This window comes from Prinia subflava, chromosome 13 (genome assembly GCF_021018805.1).
Source record: "Prinia subflava isolate CZ2003 ecotype Zambia chromosome 13, Cam_Psub_1.2, whole genome shotgun sequence".
Lineage (NCBI taxonomy): Eukaryota > Metazoa > Chordata > Aves > Passeriformes > Cisticolidae > Prinia > Prinia subflava.
The window spans coordinates 12390454-12409764 of record NC_086259.1 but is presented as its reverse complement, the minus strand read 5'-3'; the positions used below and the strand labels follow the sequence as shown (position 1 = coordinate 12409764).

At 39.6% G+C, this 19311-nt stretch overlaps 1 protein-coding gene across 1 annotated transcript; it reads right to left on the bottom strand.

The window, feature by feature from the left end:
* Positions 1-1761: 1761 nt before the first annotated feature.
* PLA2G15 (phospholipase A2 group XV) lies at positions 1762-19288 on the bottom strand. The gene is made up of 6 exons (XM_063411143.1): positions 19038-19288; positions 11809-11965; positions 10950-11068; positions 9394-9492; positions 8754-8978; positions 1762-6014 (listed from the first exon to the last, which is right to left on the bottom strand). Exons 1-6 carry the CDS (start codon positions 19177-19179, stop codon positions 5503-5505), a joined length of 1254 nt encoding a protein of 417 aa, XP_063267213.1. The 5' UTR covers positions 19180-19288; the 3' UTR covers positions 1762-5502.
* Between the last annotated feature and the right edge of the window lie 23 nt (positions 19289-19311).

Sequence of the window (19311 nt, the reverse complement as noted above, 5' to 3'; positions counted from 1 at the left end):
ACCTGCAGGATATGCTTTGGTCACTGAAAGTACACGCTCGTGATGTGGAGAGGCAAGGACCCCTTATTACTGCCCCCCTTGCCAGTGTTGTCTCCCAGATCTGTTTACAGATTCCGCTGGCATCTTTCATCTGCTCTGGTCACAACAGTATTTAGTCATTGTAAGTACTTGGTGAGATTTCCCACATTGTAATCTTGCCTTTTGTTTTTAAGGCAGGTACAAAGGCTCTGCTAGCACAGCTAAGACAACAGCAGTGTTCCTGGCTAATCTTAACCTGCTTAGACCTGGACAATCCTTCTTTGACTACCTCAGACATAACACAATCTCAAAAACACTAATAGTGATGAAAATGCTTAATCTGTAGGCACAGTATTTTCATGCAGTCAAATTTACCATCTGTCTTGATGATTTTACTCACATAAGGTGACATTTTTAGTTACACATAGAATTGCAGCTTGCTCAATAAATCTGCTTTCCCAGAAAGGTTACTAGATGTGAGTCAGTGGTTACAAGCAAAGTGAAAACTTTGAGGTACAAGGTTTATCCATTATTCAGCAGTGCAATAAGAAAACAGAGCTGACAGCATTTGCAGCACTTTTTTAAAAAATACACAATCTCTTTCATGCATCATAGTACTACACACCAATCTACTCCAGGTAGCTGCAATGTCCACTTTGTGCCTTAATCTGAGCATGTAAATGGGAGTGAATATCTACTTCATGCCTTTGATTGTTTTACTGTAATTTAAATGAAGCTAAAGTTCCTTGCTTTTTACATCAGATAGAAAAAAAGGTTCCTCCAGTAGCAGAGTCTGCATACGTGCAGTTGCTTCAGGACAGCAAACATTTTGTGGATATCAAACTTAGGTCTTCATTTCCCTGCAATCCTGTATCCCTCTGGTGAAATTAACACAGATGCCCTCCAACATTACCTAAAAACTCTCTGTAACTTATATACTACTGCCCTCTACTGCATATATATATATATATACACACACAAACGATGAAAACAAACTGAACAGCACTATTTTTAGTAAAACATTGCATATTAATGTCTTGCATTTCCTGGCCTACATTCTGGTTTTGCCTAAAGGATGCTGATTTGGGAGCTAAATATTCCACTTAACTCATTTTTTGATCTAAATGACCACAAAGGACATTAGTCCTAAACTGCAGTAAACTATTAACGTAGACCTTTGGAGGAAAACTGCAACTTAAGTAACAGTCAACTGACATTACAGCCTTTACCATGTAAAAAAAGCCTCAGATGCTCACAGAATCACTGTGTAGCATTATAGTTTTTTTCAGAGCCACAACACACTATTTCTAATTGGAAGAAGATTGGTTTATACAACTATAAACCTGTATGGTCATCATGCATGGGTTTGTGCATCAGTTTGGAAACAGTATAAAGGCAACTGCCGGCATTTAAAACACTTCACAGCTGAGGAACTAATTTCAAAATAATTACCTGAGCAGAATTATAAGGCATCCTGAGAACTTTCTTTTTTTTAAACACAAGATAAGCAAATAAGATGTGAGCAAGAAGAAATTGAGTAGTCTCAATCCCACACCTCCATAAATTCAAGAGCAATTAACACTAAATTCCAAATGCACCAGAAGACAGTAGGTGCATTTGGGAGATTAAGCAAGGAGTAATTACTGTGAGAGATACCAAGCATCTTTAGGGAAGAAAAACAGCACCAAGTTTTCATTTCCTCTAAGAACTGAGACAGCACATTATTCACAACAGGAGACAATGTATATTAGATCAACTTTATTATATTATCAAATTTGACAATAAAATCTTCAAAATCTATTGAACACATTCATACACAAGAACATATAAAATGCCAGGCCTCAGAATATGTTCTGTACAAAATACTGGTTAGTGTAGAGCAGCAAAGTCACTGCCAAACTTTCCCTGAATTTAAGAGGGCCTTGAACACACTGTGCTCCAAGAACTACCTTAATACCAAACATTCCTTCCTTTGGTCTGCAAATCCTTTGCAATTATTGCTAGTTATTGAAGCTTTCTGGTTTTATACAGAATCACATAGTGACTCTGAACCTCTTCAGAAGTACTACAATGACAGCTGAAAACTTCTTCAGCATTTTCTATACATGTTGTCAAAAATAAGAAACACATTTGGTCCTCGAGACTAGTTTTGGTTTCTGAAAATATCCTGGAAAAATAAAATTAAGTAAAAATTATGGAAAGAGACACATAATTAATGCTTTAGATATAACAAAGATACATTAGTGAATTCAGACATTTCAGCTGTGCAGCATGGCAAAGCACCTGAGTTAATCCTCTTATCCAAGTGCCACATTCTCCTTAGAATTTTTTTCCAGACCTCTCTCCTCACAAGAATTGAGACAGCTCAGTGGCCGTGGCTGCAGCAGGTCTGTAACAGCAATGCTCAGGACTGTCCCTGCAGAGGATCTGCTGCACTGAGCAGCCACTCCTCACATGCAGAGTGCAGGACTTCCATTTCAGCAACTGGAACAATGCATTCACTCCTCAATGAGAGCTGCATCCTAACACGCAAGAAACTGCAAACGAAAGGGCTGGTGATAATTTGGTAGGGGAAAAAAATAACAAAAACCCCCCACATTTTCTGGACATAAAACTAGAGCCTGCAGATGCACCACATCCATTCAACCAGAGGTGCTGTGCTTGCTCTCACACAGTACTTAGAACTCAGGTACACACATTTCTTTACAACAGTACAACAAGGCTTTATAGTGACAACAGAACAAACAAATAAAAGCCTTGAAAAACCTTCAGCTTCATTTTACCACATTAACTATGACAAGTCTAAGAAGACACTCTAGGGCTTTTCTACTAACAGAAAACTGGCTTAGAAATCTTCAGGTTAACAGATACAGCCAACTAATCCCAGAAACACAGTACTAGGCTGCCAAAATTAGAAAAGAATAAGAGTTGTGCTTTTTTATTTTTTTGAGTCACAAAAAGTATATTTAAAAAGTACTAAAGAAAAAAAGAGGAAAGAACAAGCATTTTTTGAATCGTATTTTGGAACTTCAAATCACAAAAAACCCCTGCAGCTAAATTCTTGCTATGAGACTGAAAATGCTACTGATTAATGGGTAAAGATCCCAGTGAATCTTACAAACATTCTCCAGATCAGGTTAAGAATTGTTTATCTACATTGTTTTCTCTTTTTTCAGCCCTTGATGTCTATGTTGATATCCTGCAATACAGCCTCCAGCTCCACTCAATCCAGTGCTTATTAACAGGCATTCTCCTTCAGCAAGAAATACAGATTGTGATTAGCTGTTTTCTGCAATTTATTCAAATAGCTATTATTCAAAAATTGAGTCAGACCAAGGAAAAACTTAATCATTTTCGAGCAGCCTTGGAACACAAGCCTGAAGCTTATCCAGCTGACAAGCCCTGCTTAAGACAGATCACTTGGCCTAAAGGACAATTTTTTGTGGTGATTTTTTTTGAGGCGGTTGGGATTGGGGGTTTTTTTCCTCCTCTTTGTTGTTGTAGGGTTTCTTATTTTGGGGGGGGATTGATTGTTTAGGTTGATTGGCTGTAGGGTTTGGGTTTTTCTTCATTTCAACAATTTCACATTACAAAGGCTATGGGCAACTCAGTACTTAATCTAGAAAAGTCTAGGCAATATTGCTGCTGGACTGTAGGGTCCTGGGCAACGGAGGACAAGATTTAATGATCCCTTTTAAAAATCAGGAAAATGTCTACACTTCTCCACATAAGCACTAGGAAAAAATGCAGAGTGGGAAATAAAGCTACATAAGGAAGTTAAACCTAGTAAGATATTTAGCTTGTTGATGACCCTAGTTCAAACTGTTCTGTATTAACAGGAGATTTCTAAATTAAAACTACAGCCTTAAAACTACGTCCTGGTTCCATCGTACAATAGCAAGAGTTCAAGCCCATCAGTCAATGCATCTTATTGATATGTCCAATGGCAGAAAACATTTTAGGCATGCTACCAAAACAGTTAAAACTTTAGCCTTTAGACAAATTCAGTTTCTTAAGTAATGAATCCTTAATAGTTTGAGTTTCTGAAACTCTTAGAATATTTTTCTTGGAGAACCTAGCATTTTGAAAGCATTCAAAGCTTTGTTTTCAGAAAACTGAGTGAAGTCTAACTGGGTGACTGGTTTTAAAGCAAGCAAGAGAATTTTTGAGGATAACCATTTCTCCAACAGGGCTGCTGTAATCAAGGTGGTAAATATGATGGCCTTTAGGCCAGCACTTCTGTGGAGGTCAGAGCTGAAATTACTATTTTAACATTGAGTAGAACAACACTGTAGGAAACTAAAGAACTGCATGTTCAGCAATTTATAGAAACATTTAAAGAACCATGTGTCCCAACTTCTTGAAACAGCAAAAATGAAACTTGTAATCTATGGGAAATTACTTTTAGTCCTAAAGCAAAAAATTCCTTTTCAGTGGAATGCAGTGTTGATCTAATCACTGCTTAGTCAGGTAACTGGATCAGAGCCAAAGTATTTGACTGAGAACAAGGTTTATACTCCATACAACATTATGCTGGCTTCCATTCCCCACTTCCATTTGAGAAGTTAATTTTTCTCTAAATCCTGTCCACCATTCATTAGCATTTCCTACAGAAGGTTGTTTTCCACCCAGAAATGCAATTCCATACCTTATAGATTGTTTGCCAGTATTCAGTTAGCTCTGATTTGTGTGCCACTCCACACTGCTACAGTTATTACAAGCACCAACCACAGTTTAGCTTCATTCCCTCTCCTTGAGAAATAAAGCACAGGCTGAGAATTCCTCAGATCCCAGACTGTATGTGGTCAGGGATTCTACAAGCTGATGAGCAAACAATTTCTTCTTTCTAAAATAACCCAGTAGGGCACATCATAAAGAAGCTTCAAGTAATTCACATATCTATCTTTTTTTCCCCTCAGGCTGTAATAAATAAAAGTCTGGATTACAACAATGGTAGCACAGTTCCAGACAGATCTCTTCCCTATTTTACATAGTAGATATGCACATTTACAAATTAATCCACTGGGAACTGTGGATCAGAATATGCAAGACCCTTTAAAAAGCTTACTATGTTTGCAAAATTGTTAATACCATTCCCTTGAGGATCCAAAATTGCCATCCTTCCTAGCCTTCCACTCCAAACCTGCAAAGACAACACAAAGGAACTCTGGGATCTATGACTCCATAGTGGTATGTGCAAGGGGCTGCACAATCTCCAAATGAAAGTCTGTATGACCATTGGACACACCAGAGGCACCAAAATGCATATTTGACAAAATTTGCAGAATGTGAAAATACCATGAAGCATCATAAACATAAATCAGAGACAAACGATCATTTAGAACACCAAGCAACTTGAACACAACCTCTTAAAAAAGCAAAATAAATAATTCAAATATCTAAATATTAAGGGATTAAAAGGCATTTCCCCATATTTAAGGGAAGGCATCACAGGTGAGGAAAATAACTATCAACACAAGGTTATCACAAATCAAAGAGCAGCTTTTTCACATAGGAGATAGTAGTATTGTTGGACAGCATTTCAATGTGCTCGTTTCCTGAAAGCTCAACCATCACCACTTCCTGTTTTTGCTTGTCCACCCACTTTCTACATTGCAAGGCACTCTGTAAGTTCACCGTTCCATCCCCATCGCTGTAGAAGATCTTGGGTTCTTTGTCAGGGAAGTTTTCGTAGTGGAAGGAGTCGGGGGTGTCCACGCCGGTGCCGTAGAGGCAGTGGATGCGCACGCCGGGCGGCGCCATGCGGAACACCAGGTGCTCCGTGTTCTGCCGCATCAGCCAGCCGTCCTCGAAGGCAATGTCCCTGTAGAACCTCCAGTAGTCCCGCAGCGTGTAGTTGGCTGTGGGTGTGCTCACAAACACCTTGTCTGGAGGCCACGTGTAGTTGTAGGGCAGCATCCAATTTGTGGAAACTGCTGATCTCTGCTGGTCTCTGATCTTGAGGGAACTGATAACAGGGATTCTGTTGTTGTCACCTTAGGGAAAAAAGGTGGAATTTCATTATCCATAAAGCAAGACATCTTAATCAGCAGCAATTACTAGCACTCATGGTGATAACAGGAATAAGAAGTTTGTTCCCCTGGCTTAGAGTGACAATTTGGAAAGTTCTTCCTCATTTATGATTCTCTTGTAAATTAACTTCTGTAAAGTGACTTTTAATAACTTCCAAAATTTAAATATGAGTTGATGAATGATTGAAACAAATGGCTTAAACTAACACATGACTAAGTGATAATTTATATGCACCTTTCTGCATATTTTAACAATTGTTCTTCCATCTTCACAAAATCAAAAGCTGCTTAATAAATAGAGTCCTTACTTAAAAAAAAAAAATACCCTGAGACTGGAATTTATATCTCTTGTTTGTTTTCATTATCACAGTGGCTGTCACACCTCAATTCTTTAGTCAGCTGAATTTCGAATTTTATTTTCTATTATTAGATCCAGGTGGTTACAGCATGTAGTGGTCCAGGTCAACCATGCCATAGAAACTGAAATGCTGCAACTGAAACTACTATTCCTGAAAAATATACTCTGGTGCTACTTCAGTTCCATGGGGTGGCACTATTGCTTCAGCAAGGAGACACAAAGCACAGCAGTGCCATCTTTAGGAGGACTATATAGAGATACTGCTAGTCTGAAACAGATAAGGAAAGCTCAAATGCACAGCAAGAACCACAAAGGGCCTGAAAAATGGGTCTCATGATCCTGTGTGGTGTAACCACTTCACTGTGCACTCTCACCACTAAGCTTCTGAACACTGCTTGGCAGTTTTCAGCAAAAAAGGCCCAAGTTCTGAACTGAACAATTCAAAGAATGTGTACAAGATTTATTTCCAGTAGAATAATCAAACACAGAACCTGACTATCCCAGCCTTCTCTTACAGAACTGTTACAAAGTGCTTCTCAAATCCTTTACTTTTCTCATAAGTACAGGATAACCAACACCACATTTAAGTCAGAAGACACATCAGTCTTAAAGCATTAGGTGTAGGGAAGACACTGCTACCATTTCACCCTTTCAACATGTTAAAAATAGAAACAAACCACTGTGAGCTTTGTGTCTTTGCCCACTCTAGTGGGATCCAGCAAAGCTCAAGTATAAGTAGCTGAAAGTATCACAGAAATCTCCAGAAAACAATTCCACCTGTGTACTGGTGACCACTTTGATAACACAGCTGTCTGGACATGAAGTTCCTGGCATCACATATTATAAACAGGAATGAGAGCAGAAAGAATGCATTCATAGAGTGCCTCGTCTTTCCTGCTGAAATGCAGTATTTCTCTTTAAAGCAACAGATCTTCAGCATACCAACCCTGAGAACTTTAGAGACTCTTACACAACTAATGCAGTCCAAGGCTGATGGTGGTGCTTTACTAGGGATACTGGAGACAGAAACAACCTAAAATTGTACATTCTGATATTATGTTTGCCCATATAACTTTCCCACATGAATCTTAAATTTCTGCTCAAAAACATGGAAGTTTAATATAACAGATTAAAATACAACTGACTACATTTTAGTAGAAATTTAGCTATTCATTATGCATTAGTAGAATTAGCCACTTTGCTTGAGATGCATTATAGAGCATAGACAAGGTGTAAAGCACAAAAATTTAATCCAACAGAGATATGGGACTATGGAATTTTATATAATTATGTAATTCTATGAGGGTCATAGTAACATCGTTCACTTCTTGCCATTTCTGTAGCAAGCAAATATGTCAGACAAAGCCTGTGGGAAAAGGGAAATCAATTTTTACACTGGCATTTCAACAGCTTTAACAATGTGTAAATTGGATGTTTGTATTGAGTCAAGTTTTCTAATTAGTAATGGAGCAGTGCACTACTGTTCAGAATCAAATGCCTTTGCTAAGCAAAGTATTCTTTGTTCTGTCCATGCATGGCTGGCTCTTGCTGTGTTTTGCATTTTGATGAAGTCCAATTTTTGATGTCAGCTTTGATTAGGAAGAAGATAGTGGATATCCAAAGCTAACAAGTCAGAAAGAAGCTACAAAAACAAGCCAGAAAAATCGAGAACTAAATGTCAAAGCACATGATGTGATTATGGCATCACATGATAGGGTAAGTGAACACTTCCCATAGTAATTTTCAGTTACTTAGAGAAGTACATAATGCTGCTTTATTCAGTTTTTTTTGTTTTTTAGTTTCTAGCATATCAGGTGTGTTAAACCCAAGACCTCAAAGATTCACTTTCCTAACCTGTAGAGTTATAACTTTCACCTGATATTTACACTGTGGACACCAGTTCTCCACCATCTCTACAAATTTCCATTAACGTTAACCTCAAGCAGTTATCTCTAATCAAAGAAAACTGCTGAATGCTCTGGAGTCCTTGGTAGCTTTGCAATACAGAACAGAGAGCAGTGAGGCTGGTGGCAGAAGAAACAAAGAGAAGGCATCAGGCCAAACAGCAGACAACACAACAATCTGCTGAAAAGAGGCCAGGAGAGGTCAAGAAGGGAGAAAGCTCCTGCTTATAGGATGTGAGAAATCTCAGTCCACTCCCACAAATATGGAAGATAACAGTTGGGCTGCAAGGCTGGACACACCAAGCTGTCATCCCTTACAAAAAAAAGTATTTTTCCCTTCATGGTACCTTAAATTCTCATCCTGCAGTCTCTTACAGTCAACAGCCTTGATAGTATTGTACCCTACACACAAAACACAGGGCAAAGCCTCAAATTACCTACCTGAAGCCAGCACACGGAGAGTTTTAGCCACTCCTCCCCACGGAGCACCTAATGACACATAATCCTTGATGTACTTGTCTTTCCAATCCTGGGGCTGGTGGTTGAGGAAGTACAGGGTGTACATGTTCCCCATGCTGTGGGCAATCAGGACCACAGGGCTCCCATACTGCTCATACAGCGACTCGATCATCTTGCGAAGTGCCACAAAGTAGTCTTCATTCTCATCTAAAACACACAGATTACACAGTGAGAGATTAATCGTGAGTGCTGGGCTTTAAAAAAAGATAAGCTTTTAAATAATCGTGTTGAACTGTCTGTGGAATTAGTAATGCAGACCTTAGAAATTCCAATATTAAATGGGAGGGCTGGGGTTATGTGTGTATGTGCTTTGGTGAAATGATTTTTTTCTGTTGTTTTATTTTATTTTTAATACATTTTAAGTAGCAAGTTGTTTAAAGAAGAAAAAAAACCCAAAACCACAACAGTGAGCTTGCATTTGCATCCAGGAGTACCCAGGCTTCAAGAATGAAACTAAATTAAGTTTTTAGGTACAACTATACAGGATGGGAGAAGAGATTCAATACATTATTTGCTGGCTAGGACAGTCAAAATTTTCTTAAAGTAACAGTATGTTATTTACTTGGTGCCTTTCTCCAGTCATAAGGTGCTCCTCTTACATCTTCATCACGCTTGTAGCCCCAATCTACTAAACTCTGCACCAACATATAAAAGTAACTTCCTGTAAATATCAGATAAGAGAGAAACAGAAGAGTAACAAGGTTAGTGTGAGAAGCAGCTGTCAGACACTACTGCAAAATTGCAGAGGCATTATCTCTGACACCACATGAAATCTACAGTTTGTCTTCAACAATCTAGAAAGCTGCACACATATTAAACAAAATGAGTTATGTTCACTTTCCCTCAAAATTGACAGAATATCACAATTCAAACTCCTTACTAGTTGGCTGACCTCTCAAATATTTTGGCAGCCACATGTAGTATACACAAAGTGGATAAATTTTACTCAGCAGAGGAAAGTTTAGCCTTGAACTGCAGCATAATAATTTCTGAGGGGTTTTTCATCAGAGTCAGCTTTTGTTGCGAATTAACATCATGTAGGGTGTAACAGTTGGCCTGGACTTCGCCAACATTTGTTCTTGGAAACAAATGCTTATTATGTACCCCAGGGCAAAACGAATTTTTTTTTTTTTTTTTTTTTGTGGTGGTTTCTGAGGTAGTGGACTAAAACTTAAGTAATCAAACATAAATTTTAATAGCAAAAAGGGAAACAGTTGCACACTGCATATTGAAAGATGTTACCTATTACAAGGTTTGACACACTGGATTTAAGTATTACCAGGACTGAATGCACCCGGTAACAGTGTCAGAACAGACTCCTGAACATCAGAGTCACACTTAAGTTTTGAGCAGAACTTCACTGGTTAGTGTTGGATGTTTATCATGGGGTGTCTGAAGTGGAGAATTTAATCATAGCCCTGTTCTAGTTACAAGAGTGACCCAGTGCAGATCCTTAAGCACATCACTGCCCTTAAAGAACAGATCCATGCTATGCAGCATGTGCAGCTCAGTGCATTACTGACTACTCAACTGCTGCAGCCTTCAGCAACAGTGAACAGCAACACACAAAAGCTTATCAAACTCAGGGTTTTCTGAAACATGACTTCTACAAAAGCACCAAACAAAAACCCTGCAAACACATTAATGCAGAAATCTTTTGCAGCATAAATGCAATTATGTAATTATTCTGACACCAGTAAAATACAAGGAGCTACACATTGTGGTACCACATCTCCCAATCCAATTAAACCATTTTTAAGGCCAAAGAACATCTTACTCAAAACTCATGCTTTTATTTCAGTTTTGCTTGTCAAGCTTCTGTCATAGAATTTTCTGCTCAACCCATCTCATTTCAGAAAGTATCCGTCCTCAATGTGCCTACTCAGATCTCATCCACCAAACACAGATTTGACACAATACTAAATGACACGGAACATTCTTGTCTCAACCTACCAGGCCACACAACAAACAAAACAATACAATGCAATGCAAACTCTTAAAAGCCAAGTGAGCTCACAGAACCGTAATTTGAAATCACATTTCAGAAGCTTATTGCATAAACACAAACTAGGAAAACCCTCCAAGTGACAGAGCACTCCAGACACAGCTTGTACATACCGACACTCCTTTTACTTGGGTCAAGAAATTCCAAGGAAAACGTTTGTCCAAATCCTGGGACTCTGATATCCACTCCATCTGGTGGTTCTGTAATCTTACTTGTTCGATTATATACCAGCCTGGGGAGGAGGGGAAGAAAAACAATGAAAAACCCCATAAAACATGTTTTATTGCCACATGACAACCCTCAACTACACTGGGCATTACATTCTGAGTGCAGTACAAGAACTTTAAGTGCTGTTACTCAGAAGGAGGAAAAAACCCAACCCAAGCAGACATGATCAGAGTACTCTCATGGCTAAGAGCTTCTACAATGCAAACAATTACTTTAATTACTTTAATGCTTTATGTGCAGAATCTAAGACTTTTTGTCTCTGTAAAAGTGAGTATATGGAAGTGTGACTGAATGTCATCTTTAAAATATAAGCTACTTTATATAGTTCTATACCATTTGACTTTGCATCAAGCCATTTCCATTTTCAAAATGGAAAAAACTTATAAAGAGCATAGGAATGTGGCAGTGGGACATAAAACACCTATTAAATCAGACATCAAAAATATTTACCTACCTAAAAATAATTAATTTCTATTTAACCGAAAACACCCATACCAGCATAAGGGAATACTTTAGAAGAGAAAATGGAAGAAACTAAGAGAACCTCTGCTCCTCATCAGCAATTACAGCTACCTCAGATGCAACAGAGCCACATCTTCAGAGCCATCCTGTTAGCCCACCCAGCAGAATTCCAAGTCATTCCTCTCACTGGTCTTGAATCAGAAAAGGAATTTAAAGGCAGCCATCCTGCATATCAGCCTAAAGAAAGGATGTAACTGCAAAGAGCAACATTTCTGATCTTACCTGATATTATCAATCCAGCAGTCAATGATGACAGGCAGAAGCAATTCTAGATTCAGCCAGAGTGTAAAATAACTGTCTGTCTTCTTAGAGCAGAGATAGTGCACCACTGATGGCTTATCTAACTTTGCTTCCAGCTGATTACCTAAGTCCCCGGGAACTGGAAAGTACAAAAAGGAGAGACAGATATAAAAAGGAGACAGTTAATTAAAGCTTATAACATCTTCTATTGTCGTATACACAGCTAAATACTACAGCCTGTATATGCATTATCAGTGCATCCAGAGATAACATCTGGTTTTGTAACTGGAGAAAAAATACTACTATTATAAGAAGGTACTACATATACATTTTCCACTGAAAATATTTATATATTTTCAACTCTCGTTAGCTGAGAAACCAAAATGTAGAACGATTCTGGATAAACAGCTCCTAGCTTTAAAGAGCAGACTATACAGGAGCATGTAAGGCCATGAGTATGAAAAAAATGATTGTCTAGGACATTACCAAACTTTTTTGTGTTTTCAGGTACAAACTGAATCTTTCTGAAATAACTTTTTTTTTTCAGAGAATGACAATTGCACATGCAAATCTTTGCTCTCTTTAAACAGTTGCCTGCAATCAATTTGATGTTAGAAATGTAAAAAGTAAAAGATCCACTTATATTATTGATCTTCTGTTCTTTACAAAAGATCAGACTTTTACAACACAAGACATAGTTGGCTAACAATGTAAAAATGCAATTTCATACCTTTTCATTCAGGTTTTGGCAATAACAGTTTTACTTTTCTTTCTTTTGGACACCTTACATCAGTCAGACTTGGAGGAAAGCATCTTGGGTATTTGCACCTTTTTTTAATGCAGATCTACGCATAACTATGTTCCACCCTATCCCCCAGTAAACTACATAATCAAAACAGTTCAAGTTCTATAACACACACACTTTGCAATGGTTTAAGGAAAGAGATAATATCTTTTAGCAGAATGCCTAATTTAACTGGAAAACCAGAATTGCCTTTAGAAAAAAACTTATTGCAGAACTGAAAAAGGCCAAAACTTCATATAACCACACTCTCACAACCTCCAACCACTGCAGGTTATGCCCCACCACGAGATGTACCTCAGGATTTCTTTATTAACTACCTCTACTTTCTCATTAGGTTTTTAGGGGCTTTATTTTTGTCACCTTAAGTGAAACGTTAAAAGGCCCAGTAGCTGACCATGGTTTATTTTAGGTCATATTTCAAGGACTCTGATATACTGGAAAGCATAGTAAAGGAGATTACAGCATTGCATCACACCCTAGAAAGAGTTTACTGAAGTTCAGTCTTGTAACCTCACAAAATCCTACTTAGCAATTGCTTAGAAAACTAAGGCAACAACTTGTCCCAGTCTCGTGCCTCTGCCGTATCAGTGCTTTTAATTGGAAAAGGAACAGAACGTAATTCTATTTATATCAATCTTTCATGACTGGCCACTTTCAGCAGCTGACGTGCCAAGGACAGAACAGGTTGATTTTTTGTCTTCAGTTTCAATGCAAAACAAAGAAGAGTGACATTTTGTTCTAGTCTGGAATCTCACTTCCTTGGGTAAAAATAGTTCTTCCAGCAGGGATACCCTTTCAAAGGCTTCAACAAACATCTGGGGCATCAGAGTTTGGAGAACTTGCTGAGGTTTCCAAACTGCACTCCATCAATCACAAGCACTTCTGCTCAGAGTAGGGAAAACTCACAGCTGAAGAAGTTGCAGATTATAATCAAGATAGATTTATCAACAAAAGCACTGAAAGCAGGAAACTGTACAAAGTCTCACTTGGACTTAATGGAATGATCTCAGATTAACTGCAACTTTCATTTAGTTAAGGTATTTTATCTTCAAGCTTCTGGAGGATAGAGGCTGTGCTCCTGTGTCCAATTCAGGACACAAGATGAGAAACGTGACATACTGATTTTTACTCACAGGTTGATAAGAAACAAGATGAAAAATGGCAATTTTTTCAATTCTAAACAAAAGATAAGGGACAAGTTCTATCTGTGCAAAGATAAATACTGTAGTTTAAAAAAAAAATTCTCATGTACAAGTATGATGCCTGTTTGTTTGTAAAGCAGGGATTAACAAAAATGTATTTGTAATGTTTACACCTCCATATTAACTGCTAATTAGCTGCTAATCACTATCATTTACACCTTGGGGCTTTTTTATTTTCTAACGTATACTCTGCAAACTGAAGATGGCTCATGATGAACCTATAGGAAACAAAACACAAATCTGGTTGTTGACATTATGGAAAAAAACATGCAAGAGCTTCAGTCCTTAACCCACACAGTTTAACAGTGTTAATGATTTACACCTTGGCTGGAGAATTACTTAGTGGTTTTTTATAAGTAACAGGTTAAAAAATATCACACTGAAGATTAATTCTGTAGGTTAAGGATACAGCTTTCCAAATTTTTATGGTGGCATTTAAAAGCAATAGAAAAACATCTTTCCCTTTGCTTTCAGGCCATACAGAGGATGCAGGTGTGGGCAGAGTAATCCATATGCAATTTTTCTCCTCATCTGCTCAACTACCAATATCTGTGGTTTCTAAGCCTTTTTGCTGGAAATACTAAAGTGAGCTCTTACTTTTTAAAGCTTGCAGGCTGACCCCAAAATAACTTGTTTTTGAAGTTCTGCAAAATACATCAGCATTAGTTAAAAACAGATGTCCAAGAAAAGATCTTTGCCAGTACCCTGCTTCCCTAACTTGCAGCTGTGTAATTCCTCTGTTGATTTCAGAACTGCAATATTTGGGAAAATTAGATTTCTTATTCAGCAGAAAAAAGTGTTTCCATAAGTTTTTGTGTTCTATCAGTTCTAGCACATCCTCCTTTTTCACAAAGATGCTAATCCCAACAAAACTCACACTAATACCTCAAGAAGCCAAATACACTTCCAGTATTTATGGTATCCTTGGCTAATTTTTTGGTCTCATGTGCCCTGACAAAACTAGTAGATCTCCCTCTGGGATGTGTTTTTGTATAATTAAACGGTATGGAAAAGCACATTTAGAAATTTCATTAGAGTTTAAGAGAGATAACAGACTGTGAATTGGAGCAATTAGGTTTAGGATACACTCCTACTTATCACTGTCCTTAAGTCTTAAGGACAGATTCACAGCTCCCACCAAGAGATATTAATTAGCAACCTAAAAGTGACTTGCCTTAAGATTGCTCAGATAACAAGGAAAAAAGATCATTCAACAAATGTCCACATATGAGGATCCTAAGAAATGAAAGAAAAAAAAAAAAAAAAAAGCACCTATTCAATAACAGCGTGGGGAGCTAGTATATTTTTTTATGTGGGGAGAAAGAAAACAAGAGAGGGCCAGCAGTTGGTACTCTTTTACTCCTTTTATCTGAAATGTATATATCAACTATCATAACTTTTTAACTGGTATTATTTCTTCAATAACTGTAATCTTTTTGGTTCTATAAATTAGTCTTCCTTCAAAATGAACCAGCTTTCCAAGAAAATTAATTTTAAACTCTGGCTACACTCTCTGAGAAGAATGTCTTGAAGTAGCTCATAGACTCCATGGACTGCCACAGAAAAGGCCTTGTTTAAAATTAGGAACAAGAAAGCAAACAACGTCTCACATGATACTTCCAGATACCTTGGATCACATGAGGCATAAACATTTAAATCACTCCTGACATCTAGCCAGCTGACCATACAAACACAGCTCAGTTAGCAGTCAGCAGGAATTCACAGGCAAAGCTCTTTTGCATGTAAATCAATTATTAACAAACTTCATTTAGGTGTCTCTCTAGAAAACTTTAGCCAAGTACCTAACAAATTGTTTGCAGAAGGTATCAGAACATTGATATAGTTATTGTGTTGAGTCAGCTCTAAAAGGTAAAGAGTTCAGTGCATCTGACACTGATCTTATAAAGATGGGTTATCAGCTCCAAAAATGTCTAAGACACGAGATAGTATGCAGTGATTATGGATAGGCTACATGAGAGGATGAAGGAGGAAGAACAGCCACAAAAACTACTTGACACAAGCATTAAAGACAAGCCTGTTGAACACCACCAAACTGATAAGAGTAAAAGATTATAGTTCACCTGAATATAAAGCAGATATGCAGAAGTAATTGCACAGAATATATGTAATATATATTTTAGTAGATAATTTAGTAAAACAGAAGCATTCAGTGGGTTATTTTGGTTCTTAAAGATTTTTCTGTATGATTATATCATCCTGGCTAAATAGAAAACTTTTAAAAAGGCATAAAAGCAAGTCAGCATCATAATAATTCTCCTTTCCCCCCAAAACACTTGGGAAAGGAATCTGAGACAACTACCTTAGGTTTTAATGAGCATTGCGCCTAACATCAGGCCTTCAAGAAGGCTCTGCAAGTAAGGTTTTGACTTTCACCTGTTTCTTCTCTGATATCAGTATTACATGAATACACTTCAATGCTTTTTTTATTTAAATCTCACAGAAAACTGAGCAATTGCAGCATTTTGCTGTCAGTTACTACCCAGGTCCCTGGTGTTGCTCCCTTGGTATGAACAATCATGAACTCCAGGCACAGTAGCTCCTGCCACTAAGGCACCTCAAGGATGCAGACACCAGGTTAGAAAACAACCTATTCCAAGTGGTGTGGCACCACTCCTCATGCTCTTTGTGCCAGCTCCTCCATTAAAGTAATTCAACCACAAAAAAACCACTTCTGCCTCACCAGGTTACTTCCTCATGTTTTAGCAAGACAAAGGACTCTACAAAGTGGCCGACAAGCAGGTCCAAGGAAAGCTGGGTGAGCATTCATGAGCTGCCAGACTGGCACAGCTCTTCCACAGAACCACCTTGCACCTGAGCCAGCTGGGGGCTCTCCAAATCTGAGAGCTGCTGCCACCACAGGGCAAGAGTGACACGGTTGTGTTCATGCAGCTCAGCTGTTTTCAGATGTGACATTCCTCGAAGCAGCAGTTTTGTCAGTACTTGGGCAGCAGAACAAAAGCTACCCAGATATGAACAACACTCCATATTTTGCAAGATTCTGCTCTAGTTCCCTCTCTGTCACTTGGGTAAGCACAGATTGCAACTGCAAAGCGGAGCCATTACACAAAGAGTTTGAGAGCAAGCTACACTGGGTCTTGTGACCATCCCTGGCTCAAAACATTTCTGAAGTGATCACTATGTTGACAACATTCCTTTAAACAGCATTTCTTCTTTCTTTGGTCCTTAAGATCAGGTGGCCAACTTGCTACACAGTGCACGACCAAATTTAATTCCCCTTTCTATTAAAGTGTGTTAACCTCCAAACAGATCAAGACTGAGTGCTTTGATCATGAGAACCTCTTTACTATAAGATAAAAATTTATTTAGAAACAGAATTTATATGAAAAATTAGGAGTCTAGATGCTAGTCTGATAAATCAGGAGGATCAACTCTGTACACCCACTTGGTGTGGGCTACAAATTCATCTCAAGCTTCTGTAACGCAGCCTTACACCTCTGAATCTTTCCCATTTGTGTACCCAGGTGATGTGGGGTTTTCTCCCTTCCCCCAAACACCTGTGTTAAGCCAGCACTTAGAATGCTTCCCTAAATGATTCTCCTAAGCTATTGCATCTTCCTTATCACAGTAATTCCTAAAAAGCTTATTTTAACACGTCACATATTCAAGAAGGATGAGGACAATTTTAAAATTCAGAGACTGAGTAGAACACTAAGGGATTCAAGTTCTGCAGCATTTGATGAAAATTCACTGTAACAGCAAGAAACTCTGTTGTAAAGCACTCCAGATGAATGTGTGCTCAGCCACACAGTATTTGCCAGAATGTCTCTTAAGGAAATGTAGGTCAGCTACAGTTCTTAAAACCATCCTTAGGGAACATATATACTTACAGTAGATCCATCAGTAGTAAATCTACACTTCTACAATCAGTAACCCTTTCTCCCAATTGTTGTTACATCTTTGATTCTTTCCCAGATAGCATTCAATATTGGATCAGCAACTAAAACATCTCTGTCATCAGGAAGCCTGCACTGGAGCAGGTGCCAAGGCCTATTGCTACATCCCAGCACCACAGAGCGGAAAGATGGCATGAGAGATTGTTTCTAGCCTCCCCAGAGAGAATTCAAAGAATCTTTCTTGTTCCAACCCCTGCTTCTTAGGACATCCTTCTGCAGTTTCTACTTCCAAATCCACAGCCTGCCAGTCAGTTCCACAGCCTTTTAAGAACTGTGGATTTGTACACACTGTTCCCTGAGAAAACAAGAACACTTTTTAAAATGTTGTGTTAGAATTTGTCCTTCTAAGTCAGAAGCTTGTAACAGTAGTAACAAAGTCACCATCAGAACCTAAATTATTATCAAGAAATGGAGCTTGAATTGAACAACATGCCACTGATAATCCTTTTCCCTATACTTTTCCCATCTTAGATTTTCTTCCACTGTGACCATCATGGTTAATCAGTAATAAGAATATGCAGCATATTGAATATATTCACAGGACTGGCTACTGACATTATAGCCACCAAATACACTTGCTGTCTTGGGATCCCTAAGAATTAGTGCAGTAGACAACTTACTGAAACATTTAAAATTTATTTATGTCTTCTTATCAATGGATACAAAAAGCAACTAACAAATATTACTTATTAACTATTACGTGAATATTACCTGCATATTCATTACTAACTATTTTGTATTAACAGGTGAAACCATAGGCCAGTAACAAATACTCGTTTTTCATGTCATACGATGAAATAACCTTTTTTTAAAAAAATTTGTAATTCAACTGCTGGAACACCCAATCACTCCTCTTTCTACATCCCTTTCCAACCTCTTTCACGAAAGGCACATAGAGAGGAAAGACTTAAGCAGGGATGCTCTGGTGTTACTTAACGAGTTCGAAGCGTATTAAAGCGAGCCCTGTCTGTCCCCCGCCCGCAGCCAGGCCAAGGCAGCCCCAGCCCGCCCTCCCGCCGCCGGGCCGGGCCGGGCCGGGCCGCGCTGCCAGCGCCGGGGAGCGCCGGGGCCGCCGCTCGGGGCGGGCTCTGCGCCCCCCGATGCCCGCGGAGCCCGGGCACTGCCGGCGGCGGGCGGGGCGCGCCCCCCGCGGCCGTACCGAGCCCGCAGCGCCCCGGGCCCCCGCGCCGCCCCGCCGAGGGTGGGTAACGGGGCCGGCGGGCTCGGCCCGGCCCCGCAGCGCCCGCCCCGCCGCCCCCCGGCTCTTACCCAGCACCACGGGCGGCCCCGCGGGCCGGCGGCGCGGTACGCTCCCGCCGCCGGGGCACAGCAGCAGCAGCAGCAGGAGGAGGCTGAGGAAGGAGCTCCGTGCGGAGCGCGGGAGGAGCCTGGCGCCGGCCGGCAGGAACATCGCCCCTGCGCATAACCCTGGGGCCGGGAGCCGCCACCGCTGCGCCGGGGCTGCCGCGGCCCGGCCGGAGTGCGGCCCCGCCGCCCGGCACGGCCAGAAAAGGGCCCGCCCGTCCCGCCGGGCCCGCCCCGC

Bases quoted from the DNA above. Each gene is read 5' to 3' on its own strand.
- PLA2G15 (XM_063411143.1), bottom strand. From the start codon at position 19,179: ATGTTCCTGCCGGCCGGCGCCAGGCTCCTCCCGCGCTCCGCACGGAGC. The intron at 9,493-10,949 runs GTATGTACAAGC...TGATATTTACAG, and splicing joins CCCAAGTAAAAGGAGTGTCG to GAAGTTACTTTTATATGTTG. The intron at 6,015-8,753 runs GTAGGTAATTTG...TTTTTCCCTAAG, and splicing joins TCTCCGTGTGCTGGCTTCAG to GTGACAACAACAGAATCCCT.